This window comes from Mustela putorius, unplaced genomic scaffold (assembly GCF_011764305.1).
Source record: "Mustela putorius furo isolate JIRA1106 unplaced genomic scaffold, ASM1176430v1.1 tig00003871_pilon_pilon_pilon, whole genome shotgun sequence".
In the NCBI taxonomy this organism is placed as follows: domain Eukaryota; kingdom Metazoa; phylum Chordata; class Mammalia; order Carnivora; family Mustelidae; genus Mustela; species Mustela putorius.
Window position 1 is genome coordinate 7,697,687 of NW_025422023.1, and position 18,330 is coordinate 7,716,016.

At 36.5% G+C, this 18,330-nt stretch overlaps 1 protein-coding gene across 4 annotated transcripts; it reads right to left on the reverse strand.

The window, feature by feature from the left end:
- Positions 1–1,537: 1,537 nt before the first annotated feature.
- LAMTOR3 (late endosomal/lysosomal adaptor, MAPK and MTOR activator 3) lies at positions 1,538–16,865 on the reverse strand. Of its 4 annotated transcripts, XM_013054054.2 has the most exons (8): positions 16,725–16,865; positions 16,376–16,421; positions 13,427–13,461; positions 12,735–12,777; positions 7,542–7,600; positions 5,329–5,462; positions 4,186–4,249; positions 1,538–2,416 (listed from the first exon to the last, which is right to left on the reverse strand). In XM_013054054.2, exons 4-8 carry the CDS (start codon positions 12,737–12,739, stop codon positions 2,343–2,345), a joined length of 336 nt encoding a protein of 111 aa, XP_012909508.1. In that variant the 5' UTR covers positions 12,740–12,777; positions 13,427–13,461; positions 16,376–16,421; positions 16,725–16,865; the 3' UTR covers positions 1,538–2,342. The 4 variants fall into 4 exon arrangements, with proteins under 4 accessions (XP_012909508.1, XP_004748233.1, XP_044923003.1 ...); XM_004748176.3 differs by lacking the exon at positions 12,735–12,777; XM_045067068.1 differs by lacking the exon at positions 12,735–12,777 and having other exon boundaries at positions 16,376–16,475; positions 16,725–16,859.
- Between the last annotated feature and the right edge of the window lie 1,465 nt (positions 16,866–18,330).

Genomic DNA, 18,330 nt, shown 5'->3' on the forward strand with positions numbered 1-18,330 from the left:
CTACCAAAATCTGTTTCTGGCTAAGACTGTTCCACTGATCTAATTATGAAGTTTAGACTACCTTTTGAAAGTAGTTCACCTGGGCTCCGGGGTGGCTCAGTCGGTTAAGCACCTGCCTTCAGCTCAGGTCATGATCCCAGTGTCCTGGGATGGGGCCCTACATCAGGCTCCCTGCTCAGCGGGAGTCTGCCTCTCTCTCTGCCTGCCTGTGTTCTCTTTCTGACAAATGAATAAGTAAAATATTTAAAATAAATAAATAAATAAAAGTAGTTCATCTAGTTTGGCATTAGCTTTGCAAACATTCCTTAGTGATCTTCATCTACCTATTTTCCCACATAAACTGTTGAGTAACTTATCTACTCCTTCAAAAAGAAATTTTAATAGTAGCAGTATTCACCATGCAAAGGTTAAACATACATCCATTTAGGATAGTTTCCTTTTCTGGGATTTTTAGGTATACAATAATTATTCCCCGAAATTAAAGTTCTATATTACACATTAGCAATGATGTCCTGAACACAATTTAATAATCCAGATAATGGGAAGTCTAGATTTTATTTTATTTGGGGGGTAATTCTACATTGTAACGGGTGTAGAGCGTGCATTATTAGGTTTTCTGAACTATTTCTAGCTCCCTGCAGGTCAGACATGCCCTCTTGCCTCTCTGTCCACACACAGGCTGTCTCTCCTGCCAATTTAAATGCCCGCCTTCTGGGGCGCCTGGGTGGCTCAGTGGTTTAAGGCCTTTGCCTTCGGCTCAGTTCATGGTTCCAGGGTCCTGGGATGGAGCCCCACATCGGGCTCTCTGCTCGGCAGGGAACCTGCTTCCTCCTCTCTCTCTCTGCCTACCTGTGATCTCTATCTGTCAAAAAAAAAAAAAAAAATCTTTAAATGCCCGCCTTCTGGATCTCTACAGCTTGACAGCTGCAGAGCTTTTATCACAGTACTTCCTCTACCTATCTTTATTTACTGAGCTCTAAGTTCTTTAAAGGAAGGAACCACAATTCAGTTTCATATTTGCAGAGAAAGGAAATGGAGGGGAAGGGACGGAGGGAGGGAGGAAGGAGCAAGCACGAACTGTGCTGGCTGACTCCTCACCGTACAACTCCAGGGACAGCATTCACACCTTGCCCATAAGAGACCCTGGAGCCCGGAAACAGGATGTGAATTATACTACTCAGGACCCTGCAACGTGACCGCTCTGGTACATGGCACACCTAGGCGCTCAATGTACATGCACTGAACTCCCGTGACTAACTCTGTCAAAGAACCTAGGAAGAAACCACAATTCTGAATGATGGACTGCCTTCCTGAATATAAAGGGCATATTCTAGAACCAAGATACTTCTTTTGTAGAGATTAAATGAAGCTCATGGATAAGGTTTGTTTTCCAACTGCCACCAGGTAAATCTGTCTCCAAACCAGTATCTATAAGCAACACTCACTGCTTATGCACATAGTTGAAAGTGAATTCAGTTAATTATAGTCTTTAAACTTTTGAAAGAAGCCAGGAAAGAAACCTATTTAGTGTTCAAAGTATACTTAAAAAATATGATTTTATTTATACTTATGTATGAAAAAAAAAAAGGCTTTACTACCATGTTTACATAAATACCAATACTGGCAGCAGAATTCAATTACGAATCACTTCTAAATTTTATAAAGAACACACAACCATTAAAACACTGACTGGTTATAGAAAGCAGAGTGGAGAAAAAAAAACCATTAGCTATCATTTTTAATTTAATTAAAGAGCAGCACAGCACCCTCTGAGAAGAATCAAATCAATTAGTAATATTCATCTATACTGTAAAATAATATATACATAGAAAAGTTAGTGATTGTACTGATTTTATTACTTTTACTAAGCCATTTTATCTTCCTCACACTCAATGCAAAGAAATAAAACAATATAAAGAAAAATATGTCCTCATTATTATTCACAATAAAAAGGTTCTGCCTCATTCTGCAGGCCTGGGCATACTATATAATAGGGAGCACTTCATGGCTCAAGTGGATCAAAGTACCATTTTGATTCTGACCCACTGAATAGAATCTCATGCATATTTGTGACTGGATTAACTCCATGGGAGCTGTGATGTACTGAACCATCTCTGTGGTAACCCCAGATCTCATTACATCAAGAAAAGACCCTACACAAGAAAAGATAACAATCAGTCTGTCCATAAATTGTTTCTGTGGGCTCTTTCTTTAGTGTCAGGTGGGAAAAGGGACCCTTTCTTGAGTACACAGATACAAGGACTGTTGTGGTGTAAAGATTGCTGGATTGATATTTTGTCGGTCATAATGAAAATAAAGTGTACATCAAAACCACTGCCAGATTAAGAAACTTCAACAACTTGTCTCAATTCTTCAAATAACGGAGCAAGTTCCTTTTCTAGGCTGACAATGAGTCCTAAAACAGAGATTAAGAAAATTAGAACATCAGAGAAATGTTCCTAAGAATGTTTTTGACTTAGGTTTCCTCCTGTTAAAATTTAGTTACTAAAAAGCAAACAAGATCTAGTTTACTCCCCATAAAGCAAAATACTGTTTTAATTCTAACTAATCAAACACCCTTTGTTCATCTATTTTACTTTCTTCATCTATTATTAAAGTAAATAAATGAAAAATATTTATATGCATTAAAAGGTATAAAATGAATTGTATGCACTGTAATTTTGTTAGTTTTGAAAGGAAAACTTTAATTTATACTCCACTGTTTCAAAATCTGTACTCATTCAGAAATGATACAAGATTTTTACTTAAAAAGGTGCCCTTTTTCCTGAACAAATTTTAATGTACTTTATCAAAACAGAGGAAGACACCTGCATCAACCTTGAACAAAGAAATATTGTTTATTTTATAAATTTGGTAAAGCTAAAGTATAAATAGGTCTTTCAAATGAAAAAATTAATTTTAAAGATGAATGGTAGGAGCATAAATTATAAACTTCCAGGTTTAAAATTCAGTGCTGAATCTGGGAGACAAAGTAGTCTAAAAATGAGCATATCTAGCTTCTCTTTAGTTTACCAGAGTGAAAAACTATATATCTTATATATCTTAGATGCTGTTTAATGCTCAAAGATCTTGCTAAAAAAATTCTGAAAATTATTCTAGATACTAAAATATTATTCTATTATATTATCAAAATTTGTAACAAGGGATGATTTAGTACATGATGGTGACATCACAATTAAGGTTCAGTATACTTTAAATGTCAACACCATTACTGTCCTACATAATTAACAAAGTGTTTTCACACAGAGCATTTTACAACTTCAAAACATTTAGAAATGGAAGAGACCTTCTAGATCATCAAATCTGAAACCCTCACTTTAAAGATGAGGAATCTAAAGAACATGTTTCAGTGACATAGCTGGAAAGAGATTTGGTGATTTGGTCAAACAACTTGGAAAGAAAAAAACAAAACAAAACAGAAAATGAATGCATAATAGTTCTAAATGGCAGCCAAATCTAAAGAATACTTAAAAACAAACAAACAAAAAAACCCCACTTTATCCAAAAGGGAGCATGTTAATTATAGAATACAGTCATTATTTTAAACATAAATATCCAGTGAGGGCTATTGAATATAATGGGATCTTATGATCTGCCATAGAAAGTACAGCTTCCTGGTGTTTGATCTCAAATTCTTCGAACCTCAGGAAGAACACATGTTTAAGTTCATCCTAGTCATGCTCTTAGAATTCTCAATCACATTAATGTTGCCCACTATCATTCAAGATTTTATCAACTAATAGATGGGTCTACATAGAATTGAAACTCATCCTTGACCATTTTATGTGTGTGGTTATCTACTCTACTCTTTTTGTGTTTTCTTAAGCTGTTTTAATGTGAGCAAGCTGTAGCATTCAAGGGGTGAAGATTTAATTTAATTTAATTTCCCTTTCTGTCTTCAAGGATCACCTACCCATACGATGTCTCATTTGAACTAGAAAATAACCCCATGAGACAAAGAAAGCAGATATTAGCTCCATTATATAGCCAGGGAAAACAGAAGTCACAGAAGTTAAACTTTTCTGGAGACCAAGGGATAGATGGTGGAGGTAGGTCTTGAATTCAGCTTTTTTGACTCTAAATCTACTATTCTGATCATATTAGACTGTTCAGATATGGTGTTATAAGAAATTAAAAGCTGTATTGAAGGTAGTTAAAACACACCTGTATTGGCATTGCTGCTGGCTATGAAACTCACCACCAAAGGTAAACGATTGAATTGAACCACCTAAAAAGAAAGTTAAGATCTAAATAAATGTTATTCAAATGAAATACCTTAATCTTTCAAAACTTTTATTTAAATGGCCAATGTGTAAGATACTACCTACCCCATTATGTAATATGAAAGAGCTGAAAACAAGTATTTCCATTCAACAGACTTACTGAGTATCTCTTAAAGCCATTATGATTACTCAGCCTGGAGAGATCTAAAGGTGGAACTATGCTACCTTCACCTCTTTACCTCCCAAAGACCAGTGGTGTGTCAATTATTACATGGCAGGGGCTCCACAAACACTTGACAATTAAATGGCTGAAGTCAGTATTTCTCATTCAAGTATTTATACCTTCATGATTTCCCTGCCTCCTGTGTACCACTATTAATTTAAATTTAAGTTGCCTTCAAATCAACTATCGTTTAAAAAAACTTAGCTTCAAACTAATCCTTATTGATGAAATTGAAGGTCAAAAGGGTTGATTATCTTCTGTCCAATACACATGAAAATATGAAGTTTTAAAATAGAAATATAACGTGTAACATCAGCAGTACATGAATCAAACTCTGGGAAACACTGCTCTAAAGCAGAAGCAATTAATTTACTCTAAATAAGAAAATGCAGCTGGGGACCAAGAGGTATGTAGCAATGAAATTTCTTCATGATAACCTCACTGAAAATATATCTTCCAAACCAAATGAAGGAATTAGCAGCAGTAACAAATTTCAATAACTTAGCATTACTATCCAGGGAAAATTTTTTATTTGTCATAACAAAAAAAAGTGTGTTATTTGAGAAATCACATTTGTTAAGCTAAGGGCACCATCTACTGGAGGTAATAGTGACCTGACTTCCCTTTTTAGAATAACATATTTTATTAATAAATCTTTTGACTACTTTTCCACATTAATTAATTCCTGGTATAAAATGTGAAGACAATTACTACAATTCAACACAACCAATTTGAAGGCTAAAATTTTAAAATGTCATCCATGCTTCAAAACTAAAATTTAGAATAAAAACACAAGCTATTTTGTATAGAAGGCATAACAACAGTTGAAAACAGCAAACAGCTCTATAATTATGAACCTACCTGGTAGGTGTTATAGTAACAGATGATACTTTTATTTTTTGAAAGTCCAAGTTTGCTCCCTTGGTCTGTTGCAAGGGCAAAAGTAGATAAGAAACCAGGTCTCAAAGCATGCTCTGGGGCATTATCATTGGCCACTGGAAATACAAATGATTAAAAAAAAAAAAAATCACGCAGTGGATATGACACAGAGAAGTTTACTGCACTTTTTTTTTTAAACATAAATCAGTGAAAATATTGAGAGAAGGGCTATTATGCTTCACTATACTGAAAATCATATCACTAACTGGATCTCATCAATTTAGGTGAGAAACTGCTTCACCAGAAATTGAGTGATCATAACTAAGGAAAGAAATACTAGTTCTCACAATTTTTTTAAAAAAGAATACTAAATGTTTAGTTTTCTTAATATCTACTTTAAAACACAAATTAATCAGTATGTTTAATAAACTGGATATTCTGGTTAACCGAGAGCCAAGCTAGAATAAAAAAAGCTTCCAGAAAATATTTCTCTCATAAAACCTATAGCAGCATTACTTATAGGTATTAATAAATTTGGAGGTGGCCATCTGTTGTAAGTTTCTTTCACTGATTAAAAGGCCTAAATGGAGTTAGTTGTACCAACAGCTTTAACACAGAGCTCCTAAGAAAGAAAATTAGAGCTGCCGATTATTTTAATTTTGTTCAGAACTGAGTAAAGGCAAAAACGCAGGTGACTTACTTGCCCACAGTCATCTATGTTTTATGGTGGGTTAGAACGCACACTGAACTACACATCAGAAGATAATGGGTTCTATTATAATTATAGTTTAGTATTTTGTTTCTAATATATGTTATACTATAATATATATTTATAATATACATAATATATTGTATGTATTCTATTATTAGAATCATTATATATTCTAATATGTATATTATTTATAATAATATATGTATATCAATTATACATATATAATACACATATAATACATATATATAATACATATATGTACATATATTATATATGTACATATATAATAATATATGTATATTATTTATAATATACATAATATATTGTATGTATTCTATTATTATCTTATCACTGACTCATGTGCAACTTTGTACTAACAATGCACTCTTTGCACTTGACCATCTCTGTTTACAAAATGAAAGAACTAAATTAGGTAATTTCTAAACTTCCTTTTAATTCTAAGGTCTAAAATTATCTGACATATATGATAACCTCGGGTGGAAAACTGTAAACAAAATGTAAAGAAAATCATTTCATCTTTCTTTGATAAAGCTATTATAGCATCCCTACAGAACTATGAACATTCATGTGATAATGGCTTAAGACACAAGTATTAAAAATGGTCTTAATACATGGTCACCCAGTGACATCATATATACTTAAAGACTAAAGCTCAGGGGTGCCTGGGTAGCTCAGTCGACTAAGCGACCAACTCTTGATTTCAGCTCACGTCATAATCTCAGGGCCCAGGGATAGAGCCCCACATTGGGATCTGTGCTCCAGCTCTAGCCAGAGTCTGCTTGTCCCTCTCCCCCTGCTTGCCTAAGCACATGCACAAACACATACACACTCTCTCAAATAACTAACTAAAATCTAAAAAAAACCCAAAAAAGACCTCCTGAAAATCACGCAAAAAATTTTTTTTTTCTTTTTTTAGGTTAACAAGCTCTTCTTTAGGTAAGAAAGTCTTGTTAGAGTCTGGTTAACTAAAGTAATTGTGAAGTTAAAAGTTAAAAAAAAATCTTATTTCCAGTAAAGAAGGAGAAAATCAATAAAGATTCAGCAAAACAATCAATATGTTAATTCAGATGTATGAAAGTTTATCTCCAAACCACCAGCAGTACTAATTAAAAAACAGATGTCAGGGGAAGTCTGTGTGTACAATATATGTAGCTACATACAGTCCCAGTCCCAGCACTGACATTTACTCTTGACATTATGCCACTAATGTCTTTCATGAAAAACTAGGCTTGTGATAAATTCCTGCTTAAACTCTCAACGGTGACACAATCATTCAACACATAGTAAGTTATAAGCTCCAACGAAGCCTTCCACATACAAAAGCAAACATCTCCCCCCAAACTAAGACCATCTCCTAGATTTATTGAAACAGCTTTTATACGCTTGCCTTCTGCACCACTCAGACCTAAATATGTTTTTATTCAAAAGCAAACACGACACTGGCAGGGAGGCACGGTTTTACCTTTAATAACGGGGACTCCGTCTCTGTCTGACACAACGATAGCATGGAGCCCTTCAACACTAGAAGAAAAAAAAGAAATTAAAATCTTATGAAGCATTTCATTTTCTCAAAATATGTACCTCAAAGTCATTCTGGGGATTTTCATGTACATTTCTGAAAAACTATGTCAACTCAGTTACTGACCTCAAAAGTTCCTAGATGTCTGCCAAAACTTCTAGAAATTGAATAAACATGCGTATTACTGTCATGCTTATAATCTTCACAAATTTATGCAATTGATAAAGATCTAAAACATGCATAATTCTCCATTATAATTGTTAATTATCTTTCCTTTATTTATGCAAGTGTGACAGGTTATCAGCAGCAGCTACAGTGACAATGGTATCAAGTGCCATCAAGATAACTGTGCGTTATGAGAACCTATAAAAAGGTGGTTGATCTACACAAGTGGGTCAGGGAAGGCTTCCCTGAGACAGTGACAGCTAAGCTGAGATGTTACAGCACTGGTCAAGAGAAGAGGGGCAGAAAGACTAATCTAGGCTAAAGGAACAGAATGGAAAGAATGAAGGTCATGTAGCAATCTCTTCAGCTATGCCTACATAAGAAGCAGTGAGCGGAATGGTCAAGACTATAACCATCTAGTCCAGCCTAGCGTACTATTTACACTACCCTGGGTCAATTATGAAAACTCCATTAACAATATGAAAATGGGAATAACTGTATTTATGTAATTATTATAAAATTTAATAAAATAATAATGTAGAGGCTGGTACATAGTTAAAATTTAAAAATATTAATTATTAGTACTTAGCATCAGAGTGTCATCTGCACACACTGGATTTATTAGTGCAGTTGAAGTATTAATTCATAAGAGAATTTCTAGAGCTACAAAACTAAAGTGCTAAAAATTAGAATGGGAAAACATTCTCAAACTTTCAGTTCTATGATCTTATAATATCCAAGATTGCTACTCAGAAATATGTTCAACGTTCCTACTCTAACTCAGATTATCCATTCCTTGTTGTGTTAACCTTAATGTTTTAAGTTAGAAATAAGGAATAGTCATATTCTACACTGAAATTAAATTTTAAAGATCCCAGTGGCAAAAGCTTCTTTTTTTTTTGAGACTGCAATTTTACTTTTATTTATTTTTCCCTTTTATTAAATTAAAAAAAATTTTTTATAAACATATAATGTATTTTTATCCCCAGGGGTACAGGTCTATGAATCGCCAACTTTTAAGTCTTTTAAGAGAAACTTTTAAGAGAAGTGTTATTAAATTTTGAGAAAATGGGGGCGCCTGGGTGGCTCAGTGGGTTAAAGCCTTTGCCTTCAGCTCAGGTCATGGTCCCAGGGCCCTGGGATCCAGCCCGCATCAGGCTCTCTGCTCAGCGGGGAGCCTGCTTCCCCTCTCTCTGCCTGCCTCTCTGCCTACTTGTGGTCTCTGTCTGTCAAATAAACAAATAAAAATTCTTAAAACAAAAAAATTTTTTTTGAGAAAATGTTATGAACATTACCATTTATGAACCTCATGTTAAAAGTAAAAATGATGAAATAACCTGTATAAACATTTACTGGTATTATTTTTTATTATCATTCAATCCTGGAATTATCTATACATTAAAATGTGCTCTTGTAAGGTTAATTTATAAAACAAATTCTTCTTAATTAAAAACTAGGTTATATAAAAGTATATCCTACTGATACTTGCACACACAGAAACTACTTTATATAGTTATCAATAGTAGCATAACTTGAAATAGGAAAAAACTAGAAACCTGCCTATCAAGAAGAACGAGTCCAATGAATTATAACACACATACACAATGGAATACTCTGCAGCCATTAAAAACAAAGAAACAGCTCTTTGTATGTACTGGGAAGGGCTGATCTCAAAAGTATATTGTGAAGTGAAAACAAGTTTTGAATAGTATGTATAGGAAGCAAAACTTACATAATAACAAGGGTAGGGACATGTATGTATATGTTGTGATGGACTGAATGATTATGTCAGCCCGCAAAACTCATGTTGAAACCTAAATCCCACTGTGATGGTGTCTGGAGGCGGGGCCTTTGTGAGGTCATCAGAATGGGGGGGTGGAGCCCTCAGATATCATACAGTGCCCTTACTTAAGGCTAGAGAGATAGGTAGCCCTTCTTCTACCATATGAAAATATGGGAAGTCTACAATCTGCAATTCAGAATCATGCTGGCACCTTGATCTTGGAGTTCCAGCCTCTAGAACCGTGAGAAATAAATTTTGGTTATTTATAGGAAATCTAATCTATGGTATTTTGTTTTAACAGTCTCAACTCTGACCTATGTGTGTTTATACACATGCTTGTTTGCAGGTGTGTAAAGTATCTTTGAAGGTACTGGGTATCCCTGAGAAGGGAACTGTGTGCCTGGGGGACAGGATAGGAAACTTTTCACTATTGTCCTTCTGAATCTTGAACTTTATGAATGTACTGCCTACTCAAAAGATAAACAAACTAAAAAGCAGGTAAAGAGTCCTACAAAAAAAATGTTTAGAAATATCTGTGTCACCACAGTTTCTTTTCTCTTATTTTCAAGATAATTAACTTAAATGCCAACTAGTGCACCAAAAGGGGAGGCAGAAATAAAGACTTTTGGGGCACCTGGGTGGCTCAGTGGGTTAAGCCTTTGCCTTAGGCTCAGGTCATGATCTTAGGGTCCTGGGATCAAGCCCCGCATAGGGTTCTCTGTTCAGTGGGGAGCCTGCTTCCCCGCACCCCCTCTGCCTCTCTGCCTACTTGTGATCTCTGTGTGTCAAATAAATAAATAAAATCTTTAAAAGAAATAAAGAATTTCTTTTTAATGGATTTTAAATTCACAGAGGTAAATGCCCAACAAAAGAGAAAAATTACTCATATACTTAAAATACCCACTAAAAGAAATCAGGTCACAAATATATAAGGTGTTTCCAATTCTACACAGAGTGAACAAAAAAATAACATAGGTAGATTTTACTAGTAGCTGAAAATAAGCATGATGCGTTAATAGGTACACTGCACTTCTAGAAGGAATTAAATGTTATGAAATTATTCTGCAGACATCTAAACCTTAAGCTTAATAAAACAAACATTTTTATTTCAAAAAAAGCAAATATTGTATTTGTAATCAGACATCATACTTCCTTTCATATATATAATAACGAAACTTCTGGTTCTTTTAAAACACAAAAGTTGTGACTATTAAAGCCTGAGCCTACTTTGGGTTACAACTAGACTAAAAAATAGAAATTCAAAAACTGTATTTAGGAGAGAATTTAAAAATGACAAAAACGTATTCCATTTACTGACTCAGTGTTGAGAGGTAGAGCTCTAACAATTAAAAGCATGAACCCACAGCTCTGAAGCCAAGTTGCCTTCGTACAAATCCCTTCACTTTACATACATCAAGCAACAAATCAAAATGTGTATTTTATTACTTTTCTTTGTAAGTGTTCAATATTATTTCTTCAGTCCTTTCGCTTTTGGGATACACTAAGCCTACTTTCAAGAAAAAGTCATGAATGAATATGAATCAAACTGGCCTTGCTCATTATGGGGGGGAAAAAACCAAACTAAAACAAAATACACGGAAAGCCCTTTCTTCCACTATAGAAAGATTTTCATGACACTTTAACAATTACCCTTTTTACACATATCAACTATGCTTCTGCTCCTATATTCTGTTGCCAGTGCAGGATTTCCCTCCAACTCTACTGGTCAATTTTATCATCCTTTCAGACCTCCAAGAAGGCAGATACAGAGAAACACAGAAAGCCTTCATTTTGTACAGTTCCAATATGGACACATTTTAGTTCTCACAGTTGAACTAAATACCACCACTCCCCCTGAAAGCAAGGCTCAAATTTCAGGAAGTATGGTATAGTGAGTAAATACATACAGTACAAACCTCACTAATGGGAACAACTTTGTAAGATCTCACTGTATCAGGAACCAGCCACATCACTTCTTTCAAAATGTGTTGGTGACTGGTCACCGAGCATCCATTCCTCAGTGTATGCAGGGACGGTAAAGTACAGAGTATTATCTCCTTGTTTTCTAATGGTAAAGCATATGACATTAAAAAGAAAAACAGAACTGAAATAGGGAACTGGCTAATCAAGATGAAATACAGCAAAGGAAGGAAAGTGACAATACTGGAAGTGAAATTCAAGCAGAAAGTCAACACCTCGAGAAGAAATAACGGGCTGAAAGAATGTCGACGCTTTCACTGTTGTGCACAAAACATGCAGCCAGAGGAACCGTGCAAGTGCGTTCACTGACAGTAATTAGGCAAGTGCTTGGGATGAAAAGGATGAAGAGAGCCCACAGGAAGTGACGCTGGCAAAAAACTTCGCACAACATCGACAGTACAAAGGACAAAATGGTGGAAGCTGATCCAAATTTAGAAAGGAGTATATGTTCATTTGAAGGCACAGAAAAGATGCCTACTCATTATCTTAAGGTTATACCTTTCATATTATTTTACTGTATATGCAAAGAGTATGTTCAAACTATACTTGAGAAGTTTTCTACGAAGAAATAAACATTAGTACTCAGTATTTCCACTGTTTTTAAACTGCAGTATATTAAACAAATACTGCTTTTAGCATTTGTTTCCATTCCCTCAAAAAGAACCAACAAAAGAGGTTTTAAGGTTTTGACTAAATTTTCTAAACATCAGAAAACAACTGTCATTTTTCCCAGGGATTACTAAAGTTGCTTTGGACAGTCTCAGCATGTACAGTCATTTTACTGCCCTGAACTACCGTGCAAAGCTAGGACTGCCTGCTCATCATTATGTTGAGAACAGAGTCAGTGTTCCAGTTTGCACTAGAAAGAAGAGAGTAAAAATGAATTTAAATACTACATTAACACGAAGCCAAAGGTAACAATTATTTAACACTTCAATAATATTTTCTTCCTGAATATAATAGTATTTTTTTCCCAAATACAGACAAATATACATTAATACCATTAATTTCTACTGGCTTATAGTCAGGGTAAAGGCACAAGTTAATAGTCAAACCACATCAAACAATCCAGGCAAAAATCTAAATGAGAATTTTTTTTCTTTTTCTTTCTTTTTAACTACCTACAGAAATGAACTAACATCCAAAACCTTTTTAAATTCACACATTTGGAGAATAAAAAAAGTAAAAAAAAAAAAAAAGGATCTTACCACATATTCTGCTACATTACACCTCGAAGGTTATTCAATTATGCTGGAATGTGAAAATGGATGTCTTACTCTCTCTCATGTCCTTAACTCTAAGGTATTACTTTACACTAAACTAAATGTGAATTTTAATACAACTAAAGTGACAAAGTCCTTTGAACCACAAAAATATCTAAAAGGAAGTCTGCTGTTCTCCACACACAGCCAAATTGATAACGGTACATCAAATGGATTGGGGGTAGGCAAAAGAAAGCCTTGTGATTTTTCCGAGTATGAACTGCTATCTACATCTAGCATTTTTGGATTATGCAAACTCAACAATTCGGTCTTTTAAAAGTAATACTAAAGAAAAGGCAAATTCTAGCATTTTTCTCCCTAAAATTGCTCTATCTCAAAATATAACCCAGTAAACTGTTATGATAGTATATTTGAAAAAACTCTAAAAGTGGCAAGAAATAGGAGTTCTAGCTCTCTGGCATTCACGAACTATTTAACCTCAGACAACAAGTCACGTAACTTCTCTAGGCCTGATAGTATTTATCCACAAATTCAAAGAACATTTCCTGTACTGTCTAGTGCCAAGTATTTGAAAACGTTAAATAACAATATAATATACACATACTACTAGTCTAAAATAAATAGAAACAAAATGCTACATAAAATCGACATATATTAACAAATTGGTAATATTTTACCTTGGTAATTTTTTATACAGGAATCGTTTTAGGTCCTGAAAGAGAATATAAAAAAGTCATGTTATAACAACATGCCTTATACTGGTTCTCTAGAAACTGTTCTACCCACACTTCAGGTACTTTAAATCATAATTCATAATCTTTTTTGCTTGTTTTTTTTTTCTTTTTGATTTTGATACTAGCAATGTGACTTAAAACAGGTTATTTAACCTTTCTCTCTAAGCCCCAGTTTCATTATTTGTTGAGAAGGGATAATCACAGAACCTATCTCATAAGACTGTTAACATTTATTGAGAAGATGTATGTAAACTGAGTAGCATATCTAGACAAATACATAGTAAATACATATTAGCTGTAAAATTAGATCATATTTTGCATACTATTTTATATCCTGTTGCTATTATCCTGTTCACTTGAGAATATATTATAAACATCTTTCCATGTCTGCAGATAAACTTTCTCACATTACTTTTTAGCAATCCTGGGTAAATCAACTTCTCTGAAATTCTGTTTCTTTTCATGACTAAAGATAAATGACAACATGTATCAAGTGTTAAGCATGGAACATAATTAGGAATAAAGAAAAAAAAAGACTATTTTATTTCCTCTTATTACACTTTCTCACCCAGGGAATTTCACTGACAATCCAGGTAGGAATTATGAGGTCTACATAGGTAAATCAGGAATCTGTTGTTTTGAAACTCTAATCCCTACTATTCTCGAGACCTGAATGTTCACTTTATTTCATGTTATGACCACCACCTTACCTCTGCTCTTATCTTAAACACACACATTAAAACTCAACTCATTATGTTTCATGAAGAACCCAGATTTCCTCAATCTCCTCTTGTCTTTACTAATGCCACTACCAATCCCATTATTCAGGTCTGAAACACAAAGTAACATTTAACCCTAACCTCACCTTTATCACCTTTAAATGATTTGTGAAGTCAAATGTTTTTAAAATGACCTCTTCCTCTCCTTTTTTCTTTCTTTTTTTATTTTAAAGATTTTATTTATTTATTTCACACAGAGAGACTGAGCTCAATCAGGGGAACAGCAGGCAGAAGGAGAGGGAGAAGCATGAAGACCTGAGCTGAGGGCAGATGTTTAACTGACTGAGTCACCCAGGCGCCCCTCTTCCTTTCCTTTTCAACTCACATTACAATTTAGTTTCACTTTAAAAATTATCTGTGACTTGTGCTGGCCTCCCAACTGGTAAACTGATCTTCCACTTCTATCCCATACAGTTAGTTCTACATAATGCCAATCACCATATTATTCTCCTTCTCTACCTGTGCTACAGGTGCTCCCTAGATGATCCCCTGTGCAGCTGGGGTTGAGAACCAATGTCTGAATGACTCTCCACTGTTGAATAAATTCTCTACAAATTCATTTGGGCTTCTCTGGTTTACAGCTAATTTTACAGTCTGCTTCCTATCACTCCCTCATACATATTCTCAAACCCAGCAAAAGTGGACTACTCACAGCTACTCCACATACCTTTCCCTTTCCCATCTCTCAAACTTTGCTTACGCTATTCATTTTAATAGTGATTCTCTATCAACCTTACTTTAAGAAAAAGTGCTACTCATTATTTAGAGCTAATCTCAACCACCAAATACTACAAATAGGCCTTCCTGATACACACAAATGAGATGTAATCCCTCTTTCTTTTGAATTTTCACACAATTATGTATATACATTTATGACTACCTGCCTACTATACTTTAAAAAAATTTTTTTTAAACCCTCATGGAGGGATGCCTGGGTGGGTCAGTTGGTTAAGTGTCTGCCTTGGCTCAGGTCAGGATTCCAGGATCCTGGGATGGAGTCCCACATCAGGCTCCTTGCTCAGAGGGGAGTCTGCTTCTCCCTTCGCCTGCCACTCCTTGTGCTCGTATGTTCACATGCATGAGCTCTCCCCCTGACAAATAAATAAAATATTTTAAAAAAATGCCTCATGGAGAGGAATTATACCTTCATCATCTCTATTTCACACACAGCTCTTATTACAACAAACTTTGCAAGGTGCTACTCAATAAATACACAGTGTTTGACTATGACTGGAGAATACGTTCTCAAGAACATAATGACAGACACTCAAAAATGGAGTGATAAAGGCATACAGAGTTCCTAAATACTCAAACATATAGTCTTGCAACCTAAAAAGAAAAATCACATTCAATATTAATGTTGAGTGATCATTTAGCCTAGTGGTTAAGAGCCTAAGAGCTGGAGTCAGACTCCCTGGGGTGGTATCTTGACATTACAACTTCCCAGCTGTGTAACCAGAGGCAAGTTACATGATCTTTCTATGCTTTAGCTTCCCCATCGAGAACACAAGGACAGTAACAGTGCCTACTTCATAAAAGTTGTAAGAATTAAATGAGTATATGTTCATTGTTTGGAAGAGTACCCAGCATGTAAGTAATAAAACAGGATGTGAAATATAGACACAAACATCAGTAGTATTAATTCCCTGTTGTTTCTAGTAACTAGTACAATTAAGTTTCCTAAACTTAAAATTTGGGTTTTACTGCTGTGCTAAAGAGGTATCAGTCAGAAATCATCTCAATTTGCTCCAGTGAATCTAGAGAGACATCATGACCACTTCCTGGAAAAAAGTGGATTCACAGCAGCAAAACATTTAGAAATTCAAATGGGATTCAGAGCCTCTCTGAATAGTCTAGCCTGCTGGACTAGGGAGTGGGAAGAAAACAATTCTCTCAACCTCAAGACATCAACACACCCACTGTGGGCAGAAACTCGGGACTCCGCAAATCTCTTCATCTTAGTCACTCACTCCAGAGTCTACAGAAACTATGTGGGGGTGGGGGTCTGAAAGGGAACATATCTCTCCTTGGCAAGCTTTACCTCTCCCCGCCCAGGAGGCCTCCCCTAAACTTCCCATCCTCCCCTTCCTCTTGTGTGGGTGTGTTAACTCACATCCGCCATGACGAACCCCTTTGTCCCGCAGGATCAATGTCCACTCCTGGAAGAGAAACTCCTGGTGACTCTCCCCTCGACACTTCTTCCCACCTCCAACCTAATAAGCGGGGTCAGCTCTCATCAAGGCCAGGCAAGAATCCGCGGCTCTAGGACTCGCACCAGGGGAGCGGGAATGAGCGCGAGTTCTCAAATACCCAGACGGTAGCTGTCATGCCCTATCTCAGTCACTCCACCCTCCACCCGCGAAGATCTAGGCCCGAAGGCAAGTCCTCTCCCTCCCCTGAGTCTCACGGCCGGCGCCACCGGGGGACCCGGGCTCAATACCACGCATAGCGGCTCAAGTTACCCGGCGTTCTGGGCTGCGGTGTTCTCTCAGCTGTAAGTTCAGGGACAGCTTCAAAGACAGTCTCCCTTGAAAGCCGTCGTCACATGACTTGCGACCTCCTCCGTGCTCCAGGAAGCACTTCCGACGCCTCCGAAGCCCGGCGACGTGAAATTTCCGGGGAGGTGCGGGGGACTTTTGCGCCGGCGCACCCCGCCCGTCCCCGCCCGTCCCCGCCCCTGGGCGGGCTGCTCCTGGCGCCTGCGCACACCTGGGGACGTGGGGACGCCGGCCCGGGGTTAGAGGGTTCCTTGGCTATCGTCTGGCACTAAAAGACCTGCGGAAGATGTATGCACGAAGACGTTGTGTGGGGCGGGTGCACAGATTTCATTAGTTTTTCAAGGCTTGTTATCTTAAGATCTTTTCTTGTAGGTAAAAAACGTTTGAAGGGCTGTTGTTTACAGGGGCAACTGCAGCAGAGTTGCCTGTGTACAAGTCCCAGGCTCCTGGGACGCCTGGCTGACTGAGTCAGTGGGGTTTATGACATGATCTTGGGGTGGTGAGTTCCAGCCGCGGTGGGTGAAGAGCTTACTTAAAAATAAAATCTTAAAGAACAAAACAAAACCCAGGTTCGTGGATTTCTGAGCCTGATGACCTCCTCTGCCTTGGCTTTTCCAAGGGCTGTTACTCAAGGTCTTGTCTAGATTGAATAGAGGAGCCATGGGCTTTCTGGAGTTTTCACAGTTATTTGTGGAACTCAGCATATGCAAATACTGGACGACCTTCCTTCTTTGCCTCATGATTTAGAAGGCTGTGACTTAGTTGCAGTCAATGTTTTTTGTTTGGTGCCTTGCTCATTTGCACAAGTAACAAAAACCTATGGGTAGCTGGTAAGAAAACAAAGACTATGGGAGCTTGTTAAGGACTCATCTTCAACTCCCAGTCCCTAAAAGTAGGAGTGCAAAAGGGATTCTAGCTTAAGACAGGGGGAAGAGTTGGATACTAATTTCCTGTTTATCCGTGAGAAGACAAAATGGTAAACTACAGAGCTCCCAGCTGTTAAAATGAACTTGACAGTTCCATAGCAACTCACGTCATTGAAGTTTACTTCCTTTTCCTTATTTAAATCGTTTGATTTCCTAGCTTTGGGATACTGTATTACTTATTTTAGGTCCTCACCCATTCTAGTTTCCTAATTCTTTAGATCATTGCGTTTAAAGCACTGTCTTTAGTTTGTTTTTCTCTTTCCACATTTCCCTGAGAACGTGAATCCTAAGTCTGCACCTTTCCTCAGAGTTCTAGGTTCACATTTTTGGCTGCTTGTCGGTTGTTGCACATTTCTAAGTATATATCTTATAGTCACCTCTGACTCAAAAGCTCCAAAAACTTCTCCCATCAACATTTTTCATAATGTGTGCCTGTATCATTTCCATGATTCTACTAGTCAGGTGTCATGTTTGACTGCTATCTTTTGTTCCTTGTGTCTCCTCTTCTGTAACAGATTTTTTCATCGATTTTTTTTTTTCAATTCCTCACTCAAACCATTATCTAGCAAGATGATATTAATAGCCACTTAGTAATGGCCAGATAAACTTTCCCAAAACAATGCACATTACTGCTGCACAAAAAA